Consider the following 26403-nt stretch of genomic DNA (forward strand, 5'->3'; position numbering starts at 1 on the left):
ACAATACTAGTACTACAATTGTAATGTTATTTTTTTGGGTGGGGAGGGCACCTGCAACAACACTCCCTTAGTTTCTAAGTCTGAGCATCTGAAAAAATTAAAAAAGATTCAGTTTGGGAGAGATAGTACTAAGCAGAGGTTGTAGGAAAATTGAATTATAGCACAACCTAATCATGACAGTTTTGGGAATAAACAATTTGTTCAGCTTTATTTTGTTACCTTAGTGAATTACTGGTGCCCACATTTCTCCACCCCTCATTGATTAATTCTTGGGTGTCCTTTACTAATTAGCCCCTATGGGAAAGACAACTAAGAAAACTGTCTAATTGTGTCTGTAATGCAAAGTTTGTACTTATTCACTAGATGAAACCGATGTTACTACCTCCATTAAATTTACAATTTGTAACTTACAAGTTAAAAGGTGTTACCACTAATACCAGTATGGAGATTTTCATATTTTGTTAAGAGTCCTTATCAGAACATGAATCTTTTCCGGAATTTAAGTTCTTCTGAGATCTAGAAAAGATCTCTAAAAGTCTACAGGAGAAAGTATTGAACATGTTTTTCTTGGAAGAAGGTTAAGAAAAATGTGCCACTAAAACCCATACCACATGTCAATATTAACAATAATCTAATGTTCAAAGATTACTGCTTATCTAGTGCAGAACGTCTAATGCAGTTTCTGCAGTTTTCAAAATATTCACTACTGTACACTCTGTATGACAAGTGTATGACTGCAACAAGCTGTCATAAAACATATGTTTCAACGCATCCAAAACAAGTCTTCCCTATAACAAACAAAATGAAACAATACAAAATAATACTTACCCAGTCATTCATGGACCCCATACCTAACTCTAAACAATCAACAAAACACTACAACTACTAACACTAACTAATATCCAATACATATCCTTGCAGTCATGCTTGGCACAATAAGCAGATGGCTTCCCCCACTGTGGTCGCTGTTTATATCCCTGTATGCTGATGAACTGGCCTAACAGGTCCATGTAATTATCATCTATTCATAAACATGAGGGGGGCAGGGCCAGCAGTTATCACCTATTATCAGGTGGTCACTCGTGCCCAGTATTTTCACAGCTTACTTCATTGTCTACTAACACATATAAATAGCATAGGCTCAGGGATAGGCATCACTGATCACTACTGACTCAGGGATTCCCTACCTTAGTCACTAATATCAACTTAATAAGAAAAGTTTGGAACCATGGACACAATTTAGGGATTGATCAACGTCTGCTGGGTCACCTGGGTGAGAGTGTATGGTGACCACAAGACACATCCCTTTTTCTTTCCTTCTTATCCTGCATGTTCTTTGAAATTGACAAAAAATGAAAACATTGAAAAGATCCTCTTGTCTTTCTTTTGTATATAGTTTTCCTTCTTTTTTGATTTTGTTAAAAATGGACCTGTTAATAATGCCGCGACCACAGACCTGAAACAGCCAGCTGCAGGAGCCCTGGGTTCACTGATGATGTGTCCTTGTAATGCAAGTGCCATGGAGTATTCTAAAGCTGACTCAGTTACAACTAATGTCATTTATCAACTGAACAAGTCCGGATTGAATTAGAGCTGAATGCGAGTTTAGGTTACAGGATGGCCATAAATTAAACACTTGGTTTTAATAGAAGAAATTGGCACACAAGGACTTGATGTGTTTGATCCATAGATCCTACCTTTCATGGACACATTGGTTATTGTACAATCATAACTTAATAATTTACATATCATTGTACGATCATAACTTAATAATTTACATACCATAGGGTGGCTGTCATAGATTATCATCAATGATCAAGGCAGAAACCATGGGATAAGACACCCAAGGAGACAACTGTGATAACATCTACATGTATACTGCCAGGGTTACATATTTAGCTGGGCAATGTTTGAAGTGTCATAACTCATATAATCAGGTAAGGTCAGTCGAGGACATCATCAGATGCCAACACGCGAAGCATGCTGGACCCTCTCATCTAATGGAGACACTCAAATGTCCAAAAAGCTAATCTAAACAGACTGAACAGTGAGAACGGAGTTGAAAAAAGGTCCATCAACCAACCAGGACACAAGGACCACTGGTAGGGGTTAAGCTGTCGAACCTCAGACGCTCAGACTGAGGATGAAATGAGATCCTTTTTTGATAGTTAGAATTGCAATGCGGCTATATATGTATACAGCTTGTCTATGTAGGCAAGCACACTGGGTCATCCTTACTCTTCTCAATAAGAATGTTGGGTCTTCTATAACTTAGTATAAGAAGTGCAACCAGCAAACTCGGATGATGATGATGATAAAAAGAGGTTTGATGCTGAGGTCATACATGGGGCCAAAATGATGAATGCAATCCCTTACAATATATTCTTGTACATGTCCCTAGCTAGACATTGCTGGAATCGAACTCCAGAAAATGGGTTACCTTACCCCTTGTGCCACGGGAGCATGCAGCAGCCGATACAGACTATGCATTTGTGCTGGAGTCAAAGATATATTTGTTGTTATGCCAAGAAAGGTTCATCCATATAATCATACCAACTTGGCCTAATGAAAAAAAAAGCCCACCTGTCGAGTCAGTGTCTTAATCCTTCTGTCCAAAGCCTCCTTGTCCTCGTGTAACCTCTGGCTGTCCTTGGTGAGGGTGTCGATCCTGTTGTCGGCCACCTCCAGCAGGTCAGCGATGTACGGGTCCTCCACAACCGGGCTGGGAGGGGGGCTGGGGCGGTCCGCGGGGGGCACCAGGGAGTCGATCTCCATACGCTGTCTGTGGAACGGGATGTTCCGCTTCTTCCCACCTGCAGTGATGGGAAGGGGATCCTTAACTTGTGACTTTCTGTTTGGTTTATCATTTGGAACATACATGTATATGGATTAACCATTTATTGAACATATAGCTACTAACACTTATACCACGTAGGTACTGACCATGTCCCTTAATCATCACTTGTCCAGAAGTTTACTTATCTAGAAGTGTTTGTAAAACTTAAAAGGGGACAACTACCAGTAGATAAACAGTAGCAAGTTTGACATGAAAATTCATTGTAACAAAATACAGTTATGCATTTGATTCTACTATATTGTCTATGGGGCTATTATGAGTACCTGGAGTCTGCACCACAGCCTGGAGGTTCTTCTCCTGGAGCTGCTGGATCTTGTCTTTCATGGACTTCTTATCCCTCTCCACAGCACGCACCTGTCAAACACAGAACACACCACTTCATACATTCATACATACATTAACCATGTAAGCAAATTGTTACAGGCCACATTAAACTCCTGGACAGACTAGATCTGGACATATTCTGGCCAAAGGTGTATTCTGTCAGTAAAACTGTAATGTAGACAGGACCAGGTAGCAATTAATCAAGTACCAGGGCTCGAAATACTGGGTGCATGTGCACCCAGGTGCACCCAAAATTGAAGCTGTGCACCCAATTATTTTCTGTGGGTGCACAGGGTGCACCCAAATATTTTCTTAGGTTTATGTATGTAAAGATATAAAAGTATACAAGTATACATCATATTCTTGACATCTAAGTGTTAGAAAGATAATAAAAATGTCTGTCATGGTACTTGTTTAAGAATTCAATAGCTTGTAGCTAAGTTTTGCCATTAGGTTGTACTTAAATTTAAGTGGTGCACCCAAAATTTTTTGGTGCACGCAATTTTTAAGCTGGGTGCACCAGTGCACCTAATCCCAAAAATGAATTCGAGCCCTGAGTACATTATGTGAACTACAATGTAACTACAATGACATTCATAATGTATAGCCAGGCCTGTGAAGCTCAAGCTTAAAAGGTAGGGATTTGTTACCTCCATGAAATGTCATGGAGGTTATATTTTACCCTGCGTTTGTGTGTCTGTCTGTCTGTGTGTTTGTGTGTGTGTGTGTAAACAAAATAACTCAAGAACGGTTGGATGGATTGGTTTCATACTTGGTGTGTTGGTAGGGTGTGATGAAAGCTGGAAATGATTAGATTTTGGGCCCCCTAGCAGCTCCCCTTGGTACTGCAGCGCAACTTCCGGTTTTGCTATCTCGGTGTTCTGAACATGCTATGGTCACGATATTTTAGTATTAGATAGCTCTTGTGCTCAGGAAGAAATGACATAAGTTTGGGTCCCCTAGCGTTTAGTTTTGGGATAGCAGGGGCATTTTTGTCAAAAACTTCTGAAGAGGATAACTCAAGAAGGGAACAACGGATTTTCATCATTTTTGGTATGTAGGTACCTCAGACAATGTTGTACAAAATGAAATACTAATTATGCAAAATAGGAGCACATTTGCATAATTAATGAGAATATTCTATCATAGCAGTTTTTTCAATGTATCTCTTGTTCCAGACATGCTATGGTCTTGACATTTAGGTGGTAGATAGCTTTTAGTGCCATAAACAAGTGGGGCAAGTTTCAGCCCCCTAACATTTAATTGTGGAACTGCATGGGTGTTTTTGTCAAGACACTCCAAAGAGGATAACTGCAGAAAGGAACGACGGATTGCCTGCATTTTAAGCATGCAGGTAGCTTAGGTAAAGATGTTCATAATGATATACATGTTATGCAAATGAGGACTTAATTTGCATAATTAATGAGGAAATTGTATAGTTCCATTGTTTTCAATAACTGGACCTCAATACATGTAACACATGTTAATTATGATATGTGGAATATAAGCAGATACCAAATATGGTAATGAGGAACTTATTTGCATAATTTATGTAAAAATTGCAAAACCACTTTATCATTAATAATGGGAATTTTATAATTGTGACATGTGTACGTTAGTCAATGATGAACAACACCATGCATAAATTATGTTAATTTGTTAGTCAATTGCATGAAATTTACGAAAGCTCTAAAATTTCATGGAGGTATGAGGTCGCCGAACTCTAGTTTATATTTCTTTTATGTATGTCACATAGGTTTAGATGAACATCACTCCACATAAATAATGCAAATTAGTTCATGCTAGGGACATGACTTGTAAACTGTAAGGGTGACATCTGTGCAGGCTTTGATTTTTGCCTGATTTGAATAAAATCAAGAAATTTTGTTTCAATTTACTTGCTGTGGCCTAATGAGAAAATAATCATCTGGAGAAGGTATGAGATCATGGAACACTCGCTGATCTATCGCTGCTTCTAGTAAGCTCAAAACTCAACTCCTAATTTATGAACTTGTCAAGCCTTACCTTGTGGATGTACTGTGAGTTGAGGAAGCGCAGATCAGCATTCTCGTGTTCAAGTTTCCGGATGGTTGCCTTGAGATCTAAAACAATCATGCACAACAACATTGACAATTACATACAGTGACACACATTGACTGCATACTTGAATGACAAGAATGTGCTGAAAAAAATAACTGTTACTGGCATATACTGAGTGGATTGTATTTCAAACATTTGTGTTTCAATACAAAACTCACAGCATGGCCATAATCTACAGTCATTAGGATCGGATTGACAGTACTTAATTTGAATTAATACCTGCTGCCAAATGCAATTCACCCATAAAATTGCACATGTACATGTACATTTCTTATGTAAGCTACATGTACAATATGAAATAAAACAAGCTCTACATGACAATACGTTATATATAGCTATAAAATGTCAAAACATTTCAATTGTAATTGGACAATGGATCCAGGTTAGTTGCTGGTAATGATCCTTGATTGTTCCTATAATTAAACTGGGAGGGTCCCCAGGGCATTACAGAACACAATGGCAGTTTTCACCTGTTCTTATTTCTACATAGAATATGTACATTTTTTTTGCATTTTGATATAGATTTATCCAAAATACAAAGCAAACATGCTATGTACAAATCCCAGTAATAGTTACTATATTAATGGCATATGCCCCCTCAATTTTTAGTCACAATTCAATGTTCATTCTACAGTATAGCCACATTCATACAATGTACCGGTAAGTCAAATTATGAGACCATAATGCTGAATGAACATAACAGCCAAACAGCAATACTAGTAACTGATAGTACTGTAGAAGCTGGACACTCAGTGGATAACTGTAAAAATGAGTCAGACTATCATTATAACAGTTTGCTGCCATGTGTGGTTACTGTAGTATTCCAGTGCCCATACATAACAGTACCCTGACAATAGTCCATTATCTGTGTAATGCCATATCAATATATGATAAAGTCATACCATTGTCTCTCCTGCTGCTTCTCCCTTGTGAAATAACAACATGGGACACAAAGTATCCACAGACTGAGCAGCCTTTACGCCGAGGTTTGTCAGAATACATGTTCCCTGACATGACTGTGAACCCGTCGCCCCACCTGCCCACTCATGGGTGAACTAAATTATTGATGTTGCCATTTAATGGTGTGTTATTATCTTTCTCTTCAGTCTGTACAAAATTAGCCACAGCATTTTCTGTGTCTCAGTATGGATTAATCAATTCTTTACAGAAATAGTACTGCAGGGCTCAAAATTCATTTTTGGGTACAGATGCATTAGTGCATAAAACGATAGATGCGCACACAAAAAATCCACAGCACATCATAAGAATCTGAAATTGTTAAATTGATAAATTAAAGAAGTTTGCACAACAAAGGTAATTATTTTTTCCTGACACTTGCATTTCAAGAATATTCTGTTTACTAATATTTATGTATGTAATCCTACACATAAATTACACCGATACACCCACACTGTCAAAAAATCAGGTACACTGCCCCAACTTTGGGTGCACAAATATCCCCAGAGTACATTTAGACATACAGATATTGAAATGCTATGTCAAAAAACAATAACTGCTGGACTAAGGAGTGACAAGAATTACTTAATTGTCATTATACTTATAGCTGAAAAGCAAGTCCAGCCATCAAGATGACTTTTAACCTGCAAGAAATGCTACAGCTTTCAGTGGCATATAGGAGTGGGTGGGTGGGGCATTTCTGCTGATCTATATCAACAGAGCAAATTGTGCGATTGCGATGATATTCAGTACATAAATCCGGACAGAACGACTTTCCTTTCAGGCAATGGGCATCCTACCAAAACCAAGGCCACCCACCCCTTCTATTTCGAATAGGGAAAATGCTCTATGTTCCTTTACCTGCTTTTGGCAGCACATAGCATCATTGCATGAAATTTTTCATTGATAAAATCATATATATATATATCAACCATTCAATTAAATCAAATTATGCTATACAATTTTCTGTTTTTACTTTCAAACATAATATATTTCAACAAAATTCTTCAACAGTTCTTTAATGCATTAAAAGCCTTGGATATTTAGCAATCTTACATAGTTATGTTAATCCTTGTAGGAGACTGGGCAACAATGGCTGCAATTTACAAAGTAGAAGCTGGTCCATGATCCACCTTCTGACTCGTAAATACTTATACTCCATGCCACATGTATTGATTGTATTGAAACATACTGTTTTTACCTCTATGAGAAATGGAGAATATAGTTTTTACATGGGTTGAGTGTGCATGTGTGTGCTTCACAAGGGGTATGGACAAAACAAGTGTTACATAGTAATGAACACTACAGTCAACGGGCTACATATCCCCCATATAACGGTTCTCCAGTTAAACCACTCAGACCAATCTATACTGTAGCTTCTGATTTGTTATTTAATAATAGTTACCTGTACGTAGACTAGACCTCTGACCCCCAAGTTCCAAACCTATATATCAAGTTTAACTTATGTTCTATTAAACATGTTTGTCTTTAGGCTTAATCTTGTGGTTTCATTTGTAGTATACGTTAACCATTTGAGTTACTGACTGACTGATGATGTGTATTCTATGAAAAGTGTAAATGTACGTATGTTTTGGCACCCAATATTAGCAGAGCTGCCTGGGTTTGCCATATATTGCATTGTGATGCAATCTCAATAAATTAAATTGAGTTAAATGCACTTCATGCAGGTTTGAGGTCTACAAACTCTTGTTTTAACTAATTAAGATAATACTTCAGATAATAGTTTTAATACCTTATTCTGGGCATGCCACTGGATATATTTGAGGCTTCGACCTACAGACACGTCTAGCCTTGAGTGCATTCAACCCATGGAGTATATTCTGTCCTGGAATATACATCAAGGCATATTCTTGATTCATGTGGTTTAAACTAAGCTCTTATATATTTTGGTACTACAACGCAAGTCATGCTTTTTGTAAAAAAATTAACAAAATATTACAAACTATTAATTAGATAAAATCATTGATGAATATCAGGATAAATGGATAAATGATGAGAAAAATCTATTCTGAATCCTATGTTATCTACATGTTTAACTAAGTGGAACTTGTATTCTAATGATGGCCAATAGCCTGTCTAGAATGCCAGATATCAAACCCAGAAGTTCTGCTACAGTACTTGTTAGGCTGCCAGGAGGTTCAGAATCTAATCATTTCTTCCATATGACAAGATCTAACCATGTGCCAAAATGAAAATCCATCCACAGCTTCTTGAGTTGTACTTCTAAACCACATAGAATCTAGATACATGTGTACATACCAACATACTTACATACAAATGCTACCAAAAACAAACCTCCTTGGCAAAGGTAAAAATGTCCGACCCATAGAAAATGTACACAGATGTACCTTTAGATTGTTTATCTGCTGCTTCCTTGATGCTGATGAGTTCCAGATGTATCTTGTTGTTCTCAGTCACCAGACGGGCGTTCTCTGTGCGGTACGGTTCTGTTGTATCATCGTCTGTGTCTGTGGGCTGCTGTGAGGCTTTGCCACCCTGCATGCAAACAATCAGAGATTCAGTACCCTGCTGCTTACAAGGGGTATTATATCTTATTCTACATGTACCTTCCCTATAAGTCACAGGAGTCTTTAAAATGAATTAAGTATCTATGACACCAAAATACAAAATTTTATTATTAACTCTGATAATAAAAGTATCATTTAATGATCATAGACATTTGCACCAAACATACACCCTTATTGAAGATCAAAATATTTGATTACCTGGCAGCAGGAATCAAAAGCTGAAAATATGATGCACTTGCAGCATCAAAATTTTAAGCTTTTCATTCCTGCTGCCAGGTAATGGAATTAACACTGATTAGGCCTCTGCCCCTCAACAATTTTATTTGTTGTTTCTCGGATTTCCTGACCCTATTTTTACCGATTTGAAAAAAAAAAAATTTCAAATTGATGGCCACACCTTGTGTTGACAAAATTTTACTGCATCTCCTTTCTCAAATTAACTATGGGCCTCAAATTCCAGTAGCTGTATGTGCGTATTTTGGACGGTACAGTTATCATTTTTATTCAAACTCTGAACTTTGCTACCAGGGACCCCTTAAATTAACTGTAACTTGAGTAAGCCCCTCGATCTCAAAACTTTTTAAAAAGTTTTTTTCTTCTTCGACCAACTAACCCAATTTAAAAAAAAAATCCAAGACACAACAAATAAAATTGGTGTGGCCTTATGACTCCTATGACATCACAGTGCACACAGCAGTCAGTTCAGAAGCAGACATCAAGGCTCACTACAAAGTGTTTTTGAAAGTGAGAAACAAACAGTTATAATTTATCATGATTACACACGATTACTAGATGTCACAATATATGATAGTTTAACTTTAAAACTTCTTATAGAGGTTTTACTTATACGTATTTGAATTTTGATTGTTGTGGCAATACCATTCCAAATATATTACTAGTATATACCTGCAATTTCAAGTTCTTCAGGCTCTCTGTTGTATGCACCAGGTCTGCGAACAGTTTCTCCACAAGCGGCAGACTCTCGATGCCCAGTGGCTGTCTGTAACCCAGCTGGTCCAGACGCCGCCGCAGGTTCGCAAACTTCCGCTCCGCAGTAGAAGTCATGACAGGGCCAGGCTTCAAGGTCAACAAAGAATGCATTGGAGAACAACAGGAGGGCGCAATATTCATTGATTCCCAAATCTGACACTATGAAATTGGTCGGCACTCCAGAAAGGAAAACTTGGAATATGCTTTTTGTACATACAGTCAAACCTCAGCCCAAGTGACCACCTCTTCTTAGCAACCACCTGGCCATCATGACCCAGGTGGTCGTCTTAGGCAGGTTTGACTGTAATATCATTGCAGTAAATCTCTCTTTAATCAAAACCATTGGTCCATATAAATTGATACATCACCCACTCACTTGTGTACAGAATTGTGAATTCTTACTTTCTTTTGTGTTATCGGTCTTACTCTTCGGCCTGCTTTAGACTGGTGATGGTATACCATCATGCAACCTGTGATAGTTGTCTTATATGATATACCCAGTATGAAATCGAAGGTTACACACAATGTGACACATCCGTTTTAGATCGCCGAAATAGCGCAGGACGATCTTCCTCTAATTGAACAAAATGGCAGTCTACAGGTCAATTATCGCATGACTTATTTCTACTCTCAGAGGAGGGCTCCAAGATAGGTGAGAATTGGTAAGAATAGGTCACATGGGTATATCCCTCACACACACACACACACACGCGCGCGCGCGCGCACGCACGCACGCATGCGCACTCATGCGTATATCCCTCACACTTTTCGTTCTGAATCTGATGTCACTAAGCTTTCACAGTTTTTTTATCATGTTTAACACATGCAGTTAAGCACACATGTACACACACAGACAGGCACACACACAAACACAATGTACACACACACACACACACAAACACACACACACCACACCACACCAAGCTGCAAAGCACATACAAAGCACTACTGAAAATATAACCTTCTTGTCGAATGCAATAATACTGAAGGTGTGGGAAGAATAGGAAGAAGAAATCGTACTTGTCAAAATGAAAAATCTCAGAAAAATAATTCATGAGAAATCAGAAAAGATGGCGGTCACAAAGACACTACAAGTTTCTACGAATTTTTGCTATCTCAAAGAACAGAGACCTGTGCACTTACTATGCGTGGACTTTAGTTATGGATTCGTCACGTTTTGAGTGGTACATGTGCTCCCGTTGTTGTGAGTTAGTAAATCATCCTGGAAAACCGTAAAAACAAAAACTCAAAAACACCGCGTCGAATCGGAGAGAAGTGCGCGTGCGCCGTGACCTCTAGTTTCCATCAGATTGCTCTAAGAATCAATAAAACACAAAAGTTTGACAATATTAGTAGATATTCTTTTATATAATCACAAAATAATGACAGGAAAGATCCTAAAAATGTTTTCTTTTCATTTTGAGGTACATTTCTACTCTGCAGAATGATGACCTCTGACCGCACCATAGAGACGGTTACACCAAGATGGCGGTCACATTCCAGTCGTTGTTTTTCTTCCTCGCGTTTTGCTCCGTTCTGCTGGGCGTGCGAGCCCAAACAACAGCACCCGGTACAACACAACGTCCCACAACACAAGCCGTATCGACAGCAGCCCCAGCAGCCCCAACTACGCCGGCTCCTGCCACAGAGGCGCCGGCAACTCAGACCACCTTCCCGGTGAACACCAACGTCGGCAGCTGTACCTGTGACCTGACGCTGAACGCCTGCGACGTCAACTGCTGCTGTGACGCGGACTGCAGCAGCCAGGACGCACAGAGCTTCAGCCAGTGTCTGGAGAACCTCTACAAACCGGACGATCGGCTGTGTGTCCAGGACCATATCATTGTATTCGAGAACACCCAGTTTGTTTCCAACTTGGAGTCCAACAACCTGTTCTGCATTTACACCGATAACTACCCTGGAAGAAACTACTACACTGGTGCTGACACAGTCGAGACCGAGCAGGCTTTCCAAGACCTGGTACAGACGTATGAAACGACATCTTACAGCCAGGTGGGCAGCACAGCTACCGTGTATGAGAACTTCTACAAGTCTGGAGACCCTATCTACACTGTGAACGAGAGTGGTGCCCAGGGCACTTTGGGGCTGCCCAAAGCTGACATCACCTCTAACTGCCTGGACAGTAGTGTTGCTGGCTTTTTACTGGATGAAACAACATCTTGCACTCGTGAGTGGAATAGTCTTGCCGATCAGTGTGAGACAAGTCCATCGCTGAATGCAAACATATATTACCTGGGCTTAAAGGTGGCAAGAACGCCTGCCTTGTTTCAGTCCACACTTCCGCCTACAACAGCTGCTGCTACTGGAACAGCAACTGTCCCTACTGTCACCACAGTTGCCATGACTACAGCTAATGTCACTGCTGCTGTCACCACCAGTCTGCCGGGAAACGCCACTGCTGACAACACGACCAACCTTTTCGACAACCCCGACCTTGTGAACTTCACGCTGACAAACATCACCTGCCAGGACAGAGAGGGCAACATCGTCTCCTGTACTTTTCCTGCAGGCTCAGTCCCGGCACCTGTCTACAATGGAACCAGTGGCTTGTGTGACAATGTTGTTCTCCAAGTTGCTTACACTGTGACACACAATGGTAGTCAGGGCATATCTGCAGTGGAAGTGTCCTTTACCCTTGGTTCAGTTCTCTCCACACAGACCTCAGTGCAGCAGAGTTTTGCCATCACCTTTGGCAAGCAGGATTCTGTGGCTGGCTTTAGACGAAGCGGCAATCCTGGTTATGTAGTCGGAGAGCCTGTCCTAGCTGGGAATCTTGTGCAGACAACATCAGCCACTACTGCTGAACAGCTTCGCTCCATAGTCGTGAGCAGCGATAGGAACAGCTGGCTGTCCATGCTGTCCAGCTCAGCTGATGGCAGCTGTGTGACATCGTCCACTGACCGCGCCTCGGTTGTGTTTGGTGAGGACATGAGATCGGGATGTCTGCTCACAGTCTTCTTCACCAACATCACGGACGTGTGCACGCTCCTACAGAGCACCGCTAACGATGCCTTACTGGGCACAAACCCACCCACTCACGTTGCCATGTTCGGAAACTCCCAGCTAGACACTGTTGGAGATTGGGTAGAAATCCTGAGAGTCAACGAACCAGTCGCCCAAACAACAGGCTTCAGAACAACCACTTGTCGAAATGTTGTTTTAGGTATGCACATAGAAGTGCTGTATGCTAACATTGGGGCATTGTCGAATCCGCAGCCCAAGATTCTTGCAGTGAGGTTCAGATTTGAGAATCCCCAGGACATCACCTTCACCTGTGTGGGGACACAGTGCCAGGCAGGAGGGCCACAGGCTGCCCAGCAGTTTGAGGTTGTCTCCAGTGTTTCCTTCATCGACGCCTCGTCATCTCCCACAGCCTCCCTGGCGGAGTACCCAACCATCCGAACTCAGCTGCCTTACGACTTTTTCTACCCATTCCAGGCTGCTTCCTCTGCAGTTTCCCACCTTGGTTTAAGTAGAGTGGTTTACGTCACTGCTTTTGTAATTTCTGCCCTTGTAAGCAGATAGTCAAGGGTTGGGTATCGTAGATTCTCTTGTTGTGAAGCAGTCATACAGCCAGTTTTCTACACAATATCTGGAGCTGAATATGTTCATGTGTCAGTTTTGCGTGAACTTTGTGATGTCCTCAGCTGTACGCTTGGGAAAGTTTTATCACCGATGCTGAAATATTGTACATACAACTATATATAGTGTAAGTTTGTGTGTTCTAGACTGGCTGTGTTGTCATTGATCAAAGATGTAGATAATTGTACAATAAATCTGTGCCAGCATATCAAATACTAAGTTTGATTTCATACTATTTAAGTTTGATTTATGTATGTACAGATCTGTCTTTAAAGCTGCAGCTTTTTGTAAATTTGGTTCATGCTGCTGGCTAGCCTTTAACTAAAATATTTCCTCAGACTGTTTGTTTTTCAATTTTAAGTTGCAACAGGAGACGCATGTCACAATCTTAAATGCTTTTATAGTAGTGTGAAATTCATTGTAGAAGTCATAAGTCGAACTTACTTGAGTGATAAGATTCTTTACTATATCAGTGTTGTGTTGTCAGTAATAAAACTGCTGTTCAGTAGTAAAATTCTGAAGATTGGAAACATGCGAGTCCATTGCCTGCTTTTTTAGCATAGCATCACTACTAGTAGATCCTGTGAGAACCCACCCATTCTCCTATGTAGAGCCTCACCTGCAGTCTACACAATACCTTATGGAGGCTGCGGTTTCAACCTTTGTGGGCATGGCCCTTAACTAGCTGTCAGGAATACTAGTATCTGATAGCAAGATTGGCCAGAGAAACTTGTTCTTCAATTCAATCATATTGCATGTGGTAACAAACTAAAAACAACTTTCTATACAATCAAATTTACAAAATTCTCTATTCAACCTAGTAATATCTAGACAGTCAAATAGAAAGAAACAAATGCATCCTCTGTGTCTTTCAACTTGCAAAGTGCTACTGTGGTCTCCTGAAACCAGGGCTTTAGCCAGCGTCCGTTTTTCCGTCAATTGACGGAAATTTGCTGCATGTGACGGAAAAATTTTTAAACCAATCCGTCAACCTTGACGGACAAAAATCTGATAAAAGCTACTTTGTGGAAGCTACAGGCGGCTTGGGGACGCCGTCCAAGACCGTAAAAGCCACACACTGTTTGTTTTGCTATTGTTATGATTGTTGACAATGTGTGTCGGTGCCCTTTCGCATACGATAATCTCATTAAAACCCGTTTTTCAAGGTCTCAGTTCAGTCTCTCTAACTCCTGAAATAGTGTTTTCGCGACAATGGGAATTGGCTGACGGAAAAAAATTTCGAGCTGGCTAGAGCCCTGCCTGAAACTAATGTCTTTTATATCTTAGAATGACATTTCTTATTCTTGTTAAAAAAGAAGATATTAACACGAAAACATCAGAGCTGCCAATATGATACTGCATACATGTATAATCCCTGGTATGCTGTAACAGTACAATGTGTTATCTCAACAGGCCTACAATATAAGTATTATTAAGATGCATTGATGAAGGTTAGACACCTAGGTAGAATATTACATAATACAAAAGAACTGGATAAAACAAAAACAGATAGCTTCCACAATTATCAGTGGCATCACTGACAGGAAACATCATGAAGCTGTGAAAAACAAAGCGGTTACATTTTTGTATTTGCACAAGAAAGTCAACAGGAAATAATCTTAGCAGGACAAAAGAAAAAATTGCATAGACTGTTCACTTTTAAATTAACAAATTTCACACACACTCACCATTAAAAAGTCAGAGGTAACATTGATAACATTGTCTTATCATGCATAATTATTATAATCTAGTATATTGTGTTTTTGAACACATATCAATAATTTTCATTAATTTTGATAACAGATTATAGTTGATAATGGCACCATAAAATTTGAGCGCCTTTACATACAGCAGAAACATTAGATGGTCCTTTATATTCTGGATATATCAGGGCATTGCTGTTGTATGGCCCATGGTCTCTAATGCCATGTAACCCTGAAAAATTACAAAATGATCAAGAACTGTATTTCCTGATGCACACTTGTACATTGGTTTCAAAAGATCTTTACACATCTATATTCATGGCAACACAAACATACAGTCAGCAAAGTCAATTCAAAGACTGACAAAGTGAGACCAGAGCAACATACTGGTACATTGTAGTTCTTTGTGGAGAGTTTATGTAACCACTGAGAGACCCGATATCCAATGATCTATTTCATCTCTCAAATTGTTTAATTGAGTTCTATTCTGTACAATTTCCACAGTGAGAAGTCAGACTGTGTACTATACAATGTTGACCCGTGCGCTCATGAACTCCACCTCTACTTCAGACAGAGGTTTCTTCATGTGGAAGTACTCCATACAGTTGTCCTTCATCGTTCTCATGAAGGGGTTGTAGAAGCGCCCGTTGCCATCCTTCAGGTACTCGTATCGCTTCATGTTCAGCCTCTCATTTGTGGTGATGTTCATAGCAACCATATACCACTGGTGGGCAAATAATGGGCAATGTCAAAGTAGAAAAAAAAAATGAACAGTTTACTCCATTCAATGGCAATTGAATTTCTACAGCTGGGCAAAAATTTGAAGATTTACTTCTATAGGTTTCAAGTGCCATCCATCACTCTTCGTTAGCGTCACTAGAATAATTGAGTACAAATAGATTTGCTGAAAATAAAGCTGATCCTGAGTTAGCTTACAGGTGTGCCCTATATGACAGGCTATCATCCTCATATAGGACAGTTCAGCCATAGCCAATGCATTGACAGAAGGAGGCAATATAGTAGTTTGAAACCACTGTCACTGAAACATACGTAATATACATGTATTCACAATATAGCAGTTTGAAGCCACTGTCACTGAAACATACGTAATTAATATATTCACAATATAGCAGTTTGAAGCCACTGTTCATTAAGTTGATATCTCTAAATACCGGGTCCCTTGTTTTGAACATAATGGATATACATTACCCTGCGTATAAAGGTGAACTAGCATTACCTACATAAGAAAAGCAGTCTCACACTTAGCTAAACATGTATTGGTAAGGAGGATGCCATACTTACAGCCATGCCAGAGACAGCTAAGGCAATAAAGCTGAAAAACACCAACTCCAGAAACCCAATGAGCATGAGGATGTCCCAGCCCTGCTCGCTCAGTACCCCCCACACAAGGTAGATGCTGATCCACATGACTGTCAGTGTGGAGGTGACGAAGCACAAGAAAGCCCCTCTGGTACAGGGATGAACATTAGGATAAGATGTCAATTCTATAAATCTATGCTACGATGTGCACACTTTGCATTCAATATGTGCACTTGGCATTTCATGAATGCAATCTAAATTTGCTATACGTGATCTTCATATACTAGAAGTGAGTGCATTCTGCATATAGTGTGTGCTGTCTACATTCAACATATGTAATATCCATTCAATGTGTACAATCTGCATGCAGTGTATACATTTTGAATGTGTGGTGTTTCACTCACATGTTAAATCTACAAAATGTACATCCCATCAAAGATAGCCAAAAATTTCACTACATCAGGATTGAGGATTACCGATATTGTAGAAAGGTTGTTAGAGAGGCCATATTTACCTATTCCTGAAGCCCACACAGTTATAGATGTAGGGGCAGTGATGGTCGAAGCAGTCCACACAGCGGTTACAGACGCGGCAGTGCTTGCTGCGGAGAGGTTTGACCAGGCGACACGTATGACACAGACGGGTGAGAGGATTGGCTCCTGCCTGCCACTCATCAAAATGGGCAGCCTACAACATGAGGGAAGGACAAGAACTTGGAATGGTTACCAATAAAACTTTTCATACTTGCTCAACTTTTGTTTCTCATTAAGGACAGGCACCACCCAATGCTAATGAAGATCACTTGTATAATCTAAATCAAGTATAAAAATTAAAAGTCATGTAAGTTACACCATGGTTACACCATCAATGTTGCAAAACATGATACTATTTCAGAAATATTTCACCTTAGAAGATGACGTAATTACATCTTTATCAATTTTGAATGAACCAAAGCTAATGGAAAATGATGTGTATGTAAAATTCATGTTCTATCTGGATCCAAGCTGCACAATTCAGCGCTGCCAGCAAGCTTTTTATCCTTTGCGGAACCAAATCAAATCAAAGTACTAGTACCACAAGGACACTTTGACAGTAGAACATTCAACCCTGGTACCTGTCTGATGGAGTTGTGGTACTCCTCGGTATCCCTTGGCAGGTACCCAGGTTCTGTGGTGGAAGCCTTGTACAGGAAGTACCACATCAGACAGTTGTCCAGGAAGAAGAGCAGGTGTAGAGCCTGCATTTCCTGTAGAGTGTAGGGGATGACCTGGGACATACACAGATAAGGGGATAAAAATTCAGAGTAGGCACTGTCTGGCAGAACGTGTTAAAACTGCTCTGCAGAAAAACACACACAATACACAAACACATTGACACACACACACACACTCATGCATGCACACATATGCACACAGACACAAAGATACACACATATACACAGTTATACACATTCACACCACAGAATACACACTTACTCCCTAACACTTTAATCCAGCTGCCCAACATAAACATAGAATACACACATGTGCCTCCTCTGACCAAAAAAAATTTCATTTGTTTGCCACTCTTATAATAGCTGTCTTAAATTAAAGCATTTCCAGTATGCCATGAAAGGTGTTACCTTGAATATATACATTGGATAGCCCCAGAAGAGAACACTACAGATGAAGAAGAGTAAGGCACCCTTGCTGTTGCCTGGAGGTCCCCACAACAGTGTTCTGTAGCAGGGATGGGAAAAAGATTATTTTACCAAACTGACTAGTTTCTTTCTACATTATGAAAAAACACAGTTATTTTCCAGCTACAACTTTGGTAATCTGCAATCAGAGTGTCTGGCATCCATTTTCATTATACATTTGGCCCATGCCATTTATCAATTTGGATATTGAATATTTATCACAAGCAGCATCGAACTTGCCACTTAAATCCAGCTACCATGCCACTACAGAGAGCCATGCTACTTAGAGCTCAGAGAAACTTCTACAATTTTGTACAGACACTACAAATCTAATAACACGACTCAATGATGACAATGACAATGATGCCTTGGACCTGATGCCTTGGACCTGCAAAGTTGCATGTTTCCTAATTTTTGTACACATGAATTAAGTTTTTAATCTGCAAAGTAACTCCAAATCGCAAGGTAAACGTTGACTTACGACCAGTCAAATTTTGGCATGGACCCGAGTATGGTCCTCTTCCTCTCCAGCCTATTCTTCAGATATGCCTCGATGCTGTGGTGTTTCCTTCCAATGGCCAGCATCAGGGGAGTCTTACCGTTCTTATCCTCCAGGTCCACCTCTACATCATCCTTTAAAAGAAAAGGGAGAACAATTGTAGGCAAAACAACATGTACATGTCTACAGGTATATATTCTAGGGATCCAAATGTTCCATGCTAAATTGTTAATGGCATTTGGGTTTTCTGTGCATGAAAAATTTGCTGGTGAAGTTTGGAAGTGGGGAAAGTTTGAGCATTTAAACTGTGCACAATAAAAGGTAGGTCTAAAAAGGCTGGTGAAAAATGTGACCCAGCAATATAAATTTCCACCTGTTACCTGAATACTTTGCTTCCAAAACATGTATAGGTTTATTTGCATATCTTATCCAATATCATACATATGAAACCTGAACAATTCAAAATTCTTAGATTTGTCAAATCTTTATGGGAATACTTTATGATAAGGTTTTGTATTGTAACATGTAAGAGGGTAAAATCGGTTACCAAGGTTCAAGAAATCAAATTGAGATAGCCTAAAATCTTTTCAGGTTCTGTATGACATGTACATGTACCTCCTCTACAAGTTCTTTGACAATGTTCAGGTTGCCGTTGATACAGGCGAGATGGAGGGGTGTCTGTCCATAGTTGTCTCTCTGTCTGGGGTTGAAGCCTGAGAAGATCAGCAGTCTCACAAGTTCAGCTTGGCCTGGGACAAAGAAAAGCAAACAAATTTACTGAATTATTGGACAGAAAGCACCATAAATATTCACATGTATAATTTTTTTCTACCATTATCATAAAACTAATATCCAGGTCTATGGAAATAAAATCACAAGCAATATTATAAAATAAAATGTCAGTTATTGAAGTAAGATAATTGGAGCAGCTTTACAAGTACAATTATGTCTCCAACAGATATTTTCAAATGTATGGCCTTGTACAATGGCCAACAACTTACAATCAAAGTAGTGCAAACTTATTACTTTAGTCTCGGTTTGGGAGATAAAATTAAAAGTTCTTCCTGCTACACACACAGAGAACATTACTATGAGAGATGTTGATGGTACTTTAAGTAATACTACAGTTGAGAGGAATAAAGTCATTACCTTTAAAACATGCCCAGTGCAGAGCATTGTCCCCTTCATGGTCCAGCATCTGTAAGCGTGCACCCTTGCTCATCAGGTATGCAGCGACTATAGTCTGTCCATACTGACAAGCCAGAATGAGTGGCGTACACCCCTTACTGTCGGGGGTGTCTATCGGCACGCCCTGCTGTAACAACAGGTCCACGATCCCGACATGGCCGCGCACACACGCCCAGTGGATGGGGCGTGGTCCCAGCTTGTTCTCGCTCTGCTTGTCCAGCGGCGCCTTGCAGTCGATGAAGTATCGTACGACGGCGGTGTGTCCGCCCAGGGCTGCCCAGTGCAGCGGGGTGTGGCCTTTCTCATCACAGGTGTGTAGCACTGCCGTGCCCAGGTGTTCTATAAACTCCTGACAAGGAATCAGCATACTGGAAGAGAGGCAGGTCAATGATAGTAAGATTCAAACATGTTTACATACATAACTTCTACAGTTCTATAGCTTAATTTAACTTAACTTTAATACAGGAGTGTGTGCTGTGTAGTATGGGATAACTTTATCTTTTACAATCATTGGAGGCTTTTACAATCATTGGAGGAATCTCTGATGTCTAAACATTCTTTAATATATTTTACATAAATGATGTTGTACTTTGAGAGTTTCTTAAAACCCAGCTACCCTGAAACCTGGGCTGAAAATAGAAAGGAGCATCCGGCTCGGACATGGTCATGAGAGATAAGCTTAATGCGCTGGGGTCAATGAGCTGCATATTACTACAAATGTAGTAAGAAAGAGGTGCGTGAAGACCTGTAGTTATTTCCCTAGGTTTTAGACTAAATCACACATTGCATCTGATAAACTACAACTGTTATGCATGTTTGTACCTGTAAACTAGACCTTGAAGTTAAAATTTATGTACCAGAAGCCCAGGTTGTGTACCTAACACAGTAATATCAACTTAATCAAGCACAATTTACAGTGTAACTGTAAGCATAACGTTAGATCACATTGAACACAGTCCATACGACAGCGATAGAACCGGCTTAGCTTTGTGGCATATATTTATAAGACTTAGGTCTAGACGCCAAGCCCAAAATCCTAGTACATGTACAAGCCTTGTACTTCTACATCTAGCTCATGGATCTGGACACACCTCGCAAGCCGCCCCCCTCCCACCCACAAAGTCCTCTCCAAATATCATACTACATACCCAAGTTTGGCGGCATAAAAGATGTCCACGGGTTCCACCTTGCCATCCTTACACTGCACGGCCCCACAGCACGGCTCCTTGTCGCCATGACCGCTGCCGGTGTCGTGGCCATGGGAACTTGATGTTGTGGAAGAGTCCACCGTCGCCATCTTGGGTCTCGCTCGTATTACGCATGCGTGTTGTTTGTTCTTCAAATTTCCCGCTCAGGACAGGTGTTGCTGTTGTTGTTGTTGCCAGGTGCTAACTTTAAACATATGGTGTCGTTTTTCCGCCATTAAAGTTATCTTCTTGGTAACGTTAGACATGTTTAACTTAGTATACAACCCGATCCCGACATTCTACCAAACATCATTGTTTAATATCACTAGTACTTTGCAGTCGACGCAATTTTGAAAATCTGCAAGTGTGTTCATAGGTGAGAGGGGGAAAGTATTATAAAGGTCAGTTGGACGAGAGATGAATACAGTTGACCTGTTAACATTTATCTATGTTTGTCTATTATAGACTTATAGATATCATCTTTAGCTGCACAAAAGTCTCTTTCAGAATTTGTGAAATTTTGTGTTGTTGCTATCAAAGTTTCTACGTTACAATTCTGTGATGTTATCATCATTATGTTATCTTAGGGTGACGTTTCCGATCCGGGGCTCGACCGAGCGGAAATTAAAAGTTTATTCAGATGATCATATCAAGTATGCACATCTTATGCTAATTGCCATTTCTTATGTCTTGTGTGTTTTGTTTTTATTTGTTGTTGTTGTTGTTGTCCTCGTTTAACGTCTATTATTTCGCTAGACGTGGCCTCTTGGTGCTGATGTGTATTTTATATCATATTCTTTCTTCCTACAAACTCACGGTCCGACCGCGTGCCGATTTGGAAATGCGGCCCTGAATGATGCTAGCCTGGTCTGGAAGAATTATGCCCAGACCTAGTCTGTACCATGTACCAGGCTACAGAATGATCCAGAATTGCTGACAAATCTTGCGTGATTGAAGCATTCCTTTAGACCTTTGCTATTTGCTAAAAGCATTTGGACTTTGCCTGTATGAAAGCTCATTACCTTTCGTCGGTATTTTTCTTACACAATATAGTCCTCCCTGAAAAGATCGATCCAATAGCACCACTTACTAGTACGAAGTATCTCGGCCAAAAATAGAAATGCACACAAAGCGTAGAAATGAAAAAAAAGACGGACACCCCTTATTGGTTGAGTTGCTCAATTTGACTGACAGCTGGGAGAGGCCTATATTACCTGCGTCAATAAGACGGCTCACGGTTTAAACTGCGCCTACTCGAAGCCAAAGCTGAATACCCCTAACCTGCAAACGTTTCTTATATAGACCATGGTTTATACATGCAAGTCCAGACGTGTTTGTGTCTCAGGGCCTTCCACTTTGACATATTACCCTAAATTCATGCGCATGTTAAACCGTGAACCGGCTTATAACCTACTTAACGTTATAAAAAAGTATTGTCAGAAAGTTACACGGAGACTTCCTACAAGAAAGAACGGTTTAATGAGCTTCCATAACATCACACAGACCAGTCTGACAAACTCCTGACGAGGAGAATTCGTCCGTCATTGTTTGTCAGGAAAGATCTTTATAACATTATGTGTATTTATCGCAACAATTCTTTCTCATCATCGGTCGGTTTACACAATAGAGCAAAGTCCGGTTCGCACACAGCACGTATCCCAGCTATGTCAGCACAATGTGTGTTTATTTAACCATCGACCTTTCTAGAACAGTCCGACTTTTACACCTTCCTGACCTTCTTGTGTTGTGTAGGAGCCAAATTGCTAAATATAGTCCCTACACTACACACCATCTCATAGTACATTACCCATCACTTGACTCATGGTCTACACAACATGTGCATACTACAAAATGTGACTTAAGATGTTATTAAAACCGTTAAGGGTGAAATGTTTGCTCTTTTCATGCCCATTATGTAAATATGATTATGAGTCACAGCACGGCACACCGGTACACAAACAAGCGCGCGGAATGTGGCCCAGCTCGCTCTCCGTGTTCACAAGCACGGCCCCGACTGTTGGTTCCTCTGTAGTTCCGTCTCCAAACATTGCATCAATGAAACTTTTGTTTCCTAAAAAACAGGCTACAGTCGCGCCGCACCATTACACGTTACTTCTAATAAGTTGAGCCACACTCACAAAACGCCATGAGCAATGGGCTGAATGGCACTGTGACTACAAGACAAAATAGTTTCACACAACTAAATTGATATATGGCAAAGTTAATCTCCAGGCAGCTGTAGAGAGGCAAATTCGTCGACATAACGATTTTGCCACCGAACTATCTGCTTGGAGATTATGACAAACTAACTAATACATTGAAATAGCTATCGAGTGGAACACTTTCCAACAATCAACTGGGTAGGAATGCGAAAAGTGAAGCAATATATCCCTTCTCATGCCATAGTCGTTTGGTTCTAAGTAAGAGGAAGGTCAGTCCCATGGGGGATGTCATGTCCTTCACATGATGAGACAATCAGTCACCTTCGTGACGTCACACCGACTCATCTAATCAGAATTGAGACAAGTATTTAAAACTAATAACAAACTACACCCTGATCACGTGAAACCTCTGTATCACGCACCGATACACTGCACTGCAGTGTGGATATAACATCTACATTGCATTGAAAACTGCTTCATTCGTGCACTGATTACACAGATCATGTGCATCAAAACGATCTTTCTGCACCATCCTACAAAACCTACAGGATTTGGTTTTGGAAAGAAAGATTCCTTCTTCATTCGTTTAAGACAGCCAGCTTCATCGTATTGAAGATTCTGCTGCCTGTCACGTACGGGTTAACTGCGCTAAGCGGGGAAAGGAGTTTATGCCTGATTAAAGTTTTTTGACTTAAAAGTTTCAAGAGTTGAGAAAGGTGCAACCTCCGCAGAGAGATTGTTGCATTCCCATTGTACGTGGGAAGTATGACTGTTTCCCCAGTCTTCCCCCGGCCTTCGTCGTATGGAATTATCGAAAAGTAGGATATAGAATGATGTGATGAAGAGAAATCAACATCTCATTAATTACATCATTCTGCATCGTACTGTGGCAAATACTACAAGTTGCAACAAGAATGATTTCGAATTGATCTGTCCCCTGGCCGGATGGAAGGGGGGGGGGAGGATGCCTTTCGCGGGTTTGTTTTTCTACATCATTTTGGAGAATACCTGAACTAAACAAGAATCAGTCAAACCAGTAAAACCCTAAAAGCTGTTGCACAATTTTCTGTGCAGAAATGATCGTGGTTCCGTCAAGAAGTCGTGAGCTTATTGTGCCTTGTTCTCCGCCTTCTCCCGCCCGAAGCCGTAGAAGATGTCCTCGCTGTACTCCCTGTCCTTCCTGCGCACCGTGCCGTACATCATGTCGATGAACTTGGTGTTCATGCCGAAGTTCACGTGGAAGTAGCTGTGAAATGACAGACAGCGGGATGGTTGTTAGTCGAAGAGCACTCTGCACTTGTAAGGAGGAATAATTCCCGCTCGATCAATTACTTATTGACCACCTCATTGACATATCAAATAAAAAATCAATCCAACAGTCGCATTTGTCTTCAGACCTTATTCTTTAGTAGATTTGTGTAGATTTGTATTGCGTCAAGTCTAACCTCTATCGTCGATAGCCCAAATAGTCATTAATCATTTCAGAAGATAGACCCAGAAATTGTAATGAGCTCAAGATAGACAAAGCTATATTTTTCAAAATTTCAAACGGTGAAAGGAAACACGTCATTTGCAGAATATCGCCGACAGAACGTGTTTTCTATAGCTATAGCCTATTTTAAACAATTCTAATTACGAGAAGTTACCGTTTTCTCTTTACATTTTCTTATAACAATATTCACAAAGGAACCTATTGAGAAAAAGAAAGTAAGAAAAGAAAACAACAAGGAAAAGTAGGAAAAGAAAACTATAACTAATCAGAAAGCAGGGCGTAATTGAAATTGATTCGGCCAGCAACTTTCTGCAGCGTAGGTTACGTCATTTAGCAAACTTACAGGTGGTGGTCGTCGTGAAACATGACGTCCTGTTGCCATGGCCACGGTGACTCACTGATGATGCCTGAGTGGTCCCTCATGCCGTAGTAGTACGTCCACAGCAGGACGCCTACGTACGAACCTGTTCAGGAAGCAAGTACGTGTAAATATATGACATTTTACGTAACTTTTGAATTTCTGGACGATACATAGTCTGTGATGTGCCAAACTGACTGCGCTGGCTGTTATAGTGAGGTTCCTACGACAAATGTTGTCATCTTCACAGTATCAGAGTATGGCAGGTTTTCCCGATCTTCAATAGTTTGGCGCTTGTCCGACTTGGCGCCTGTCACAACATTGTGAAGTAACCGAAGGTAAGTACACAACAAAATGAATAGAATAGAAATGTTGCTTTACCGACATGGAGAGGAAAGATGAACATGGGAGCCGCCATGATGCACTGGTTGAGGAGGAACTCGCACGGATGCATGGCGCTGGCCGTGAAGGCCGTCGGCTGGATGTAGCGGTGGTGCCACTTGTGGATCTTCTTGTACAGCACAGGCATGTGCATGATTCTGCACGACAAGAAAACGGAACCTCACTACACATGCAGTACCTAGACATCTACATGGCTCTATCAACAGTAATGTGGTGTTTCCAATCAACATCTGCTTGGAGAGTAGCAAAATGCTACTTACCGGTGGGACCAGTAGACGGTCCATTCGTTCAGCAGGAACACAAACATGGTAGACAGTACGGTGTAAACAATGCCGTAGTCCCACAAATTGAAGTACAGCATGCTGTAACCACCGTTCACGATGTAACAGGCGATGGTGCCAGACAGGGTTCCTCCCAGCACCATGTTGAACGAGCCCAGCATCACAGCGTGGGCCTCGTTCTCCTGAAAATTACATGCGCGTCCGTCAGCGGAGATATATTGGTGTGTTACAAACCGAGAAACATTCATAAACACCTTGTCGGTGTTTTTTAAATACTCTCAGATTCATACAATGAGAGTCACAACACAAGTGCCTGTTAAACCAATAAACAAAGTAAGCAGGAACATACTGATTGTGTGTGTGGACGTGTAGGGGTGGCTCAACGCAGAATGGTCCTCGCCAGTTCAGTTTTGAACTGGGAGAGGGACCTTCAACCTTCAGACAGCGTGGCTGCCCCCACACACCAGGTAGTTTGTCGATGACTTCAAGGAGGTTATAACTTAAAATGAATTTACATGTCGTTCAGTACAATATCATGTTAAAAACAGTGTGTCTGCAGGCTGGTATGTTATGCCAGATTGCAGTCATACCGGCGATACAGATACAGATACAGAAGCTGGTGTATTACACCGAAGAGCAGGTATACCGGCGATACAGAGAAAGATACAGAAGCTGGTGTGTTACACCGAAGAGCAGGTATACCGGCGATACAGAGAAAGATACAGAAGCTGGTGTATTACACCGAAGAGCAGG

At 40.6% G+C, this 26403-nt stretch overlaps 4 protein-coding genes across 7 annotated transcripts in view; 1 reads left to right on the forward strand and 3 right to left on the reverse strand.

Moving 5' to 3' along the window:
- Nucleotides 1-9873, reverse strand: part of LOC118418902 (centrosomal protein of 135 kDa-like) — a 30974-nt gene extending 21101 nt beyond the window's left edge. For 2 of the 4 annotated variants that reach the window (XM_035825023.1, XM_035825022.1), the window contains exons 1-5: nt 9694-9873; nt 8608-8755; nt 5207-5283; nt 3121-3211; nt 2584-2813 (exon numbers count right to left, since the gene is read on the reverse strand). In XM_035825023.1, the coding sequence (XP_035680916.1) occupies nt 2584-2813; nt 3121-3211; nt 5207-5283; nt 8608-8755; nt 9694-9852 (705 nt within the window). In that variant the 5' untranslated portion in view covers nt 9853-9873. Of the gene's footprint in view, nt 1-828; nt 969-2583; nt 2814-3120; nt 3212-5206; nt 5284-8607; nt 8756-9693 lie in introns of those variants that run through there. The other 2 variants (XM_035825025.1, XM_035825024.1) reach the window with 2 other exon arrangements.
- Nucleotides 9874-11241: 1368 nt separating this feature from the next.
- LOC118419018 (tectonic-3-like) lies at nt 11242-13886 on the forward strand. The gene has a single exon (XM_035825240.1). It carries the CDS (start codon nt 11263-11265, stop codon nt 13321-13323), a length of 2061 nt encoding a protein of 686 aa, XP_035681133.1. The 5' UTR covers nt 11242-11262; the 3' UTR covers nt 13324-13886.
- Nucleotides 13887-14110: 224 nt separating this feature from the next.
- On the reverse strand, nt 14111-21175 carry LOC118419019 (probable protein S-acyltransferase 23). Its single transcript, XM_035825241.1, has 9 exons — nt 20917-21175; nt 19730-20136; nt 19196-19329; nt 18563-18714; nt 18025-18121; nt 17518-17670; nt 16918-17090; nt 16386-16551; nt 14111-15807 (listed from the first exon to the last, which is right to left on the reverse strand). Exons 1-9 carry the CDS (start codon nt 21063-21065, stop codon nt 15607-15609), a joined length of 1632 nt encoding a protein of 543 aa, XP_035681134.1. The 5' UTR covers nt 21066-21175; the 3' UTR covers nt 14111-15606.
- Nucleotides 21176-22415: 1240 nt separating this feature from the next.
- The window catches only part of LOC118419020 (delta(7)-sterol 5(6)-desaturase erg32-like), an 8833-nt gene continuing 4845 nt past the window's right edge, over nt 22416-26403 (reverse strand). The window contains exons 4-7 of the mRNA XM_035825242.1: nt 25630-25832; nt 25349-25506; nt 24953-25073; nt 22416-24363 (exon numbers count right to left, since the gene is read on the reverse strand). Of these exons, the coding sequence (XP_035681135.1) occupies nt 24225-24363; nt 24953-25073; nt 25349-25506; nt 25630-25832 (621 nt within the window). The 3' untranslated portion in view covers nt 22416-24224. The remainder of the gene's footprint in view (nt 24364-24952; nt 25074-25348; nt 25507-25629; nt 25833-26403) is intronic.

The sequence above is a fragment of the Branchiostoma floridae genome, chromosome 7, assembly GCF_000003815.2.
Source record: "Branchiostoma floridae strain S238N-H82 chromosome 7, Bfl_VNyyK, whole genome shotgun sequence".
NCBI lineage: Eukaryota > Metazoa > Chordata > Leptocardii > Amphioxiformes > Branchiostomatidae > Branchiostoma > Branchiostoma floridae.

What these genes read in the sequence shown, in the direction of transcription:
- LOC118419018 (XM_035825240.1), top strand. Translation starts at nt 11,263, where the DNA reads ATGGCGGTCACATTCCAGTCGTTGTTTTTCTTCCTCGCGTTTTGCTCC.
- LOC118419019 (XM_035825241.1), bottom strand. Translation starts at nt 21,065, where the DNA reads ATGGCGACGGTGGACTCTTCCACAACATCAAGTTCCCATGGCCACGAC. An exon ending in ATGCCAAAATTTGACTGGTC is followed by an intron (nt 18,122 to 18,562) that starts GTAAGTCAACGT and finishes TCCCTGCTACAG; the next exon opens with AACACTGTTGTGGGGACCTC. An exon ending in TGTGTGGGCTTCAGGAATAG is followed by an intron (nt 16,552 to 16,917) that starts GTAAATATGGCC and finishes TCCCTGTACCAG; the next exon opens with AGGGGCTTTCTTGTGCTTCG.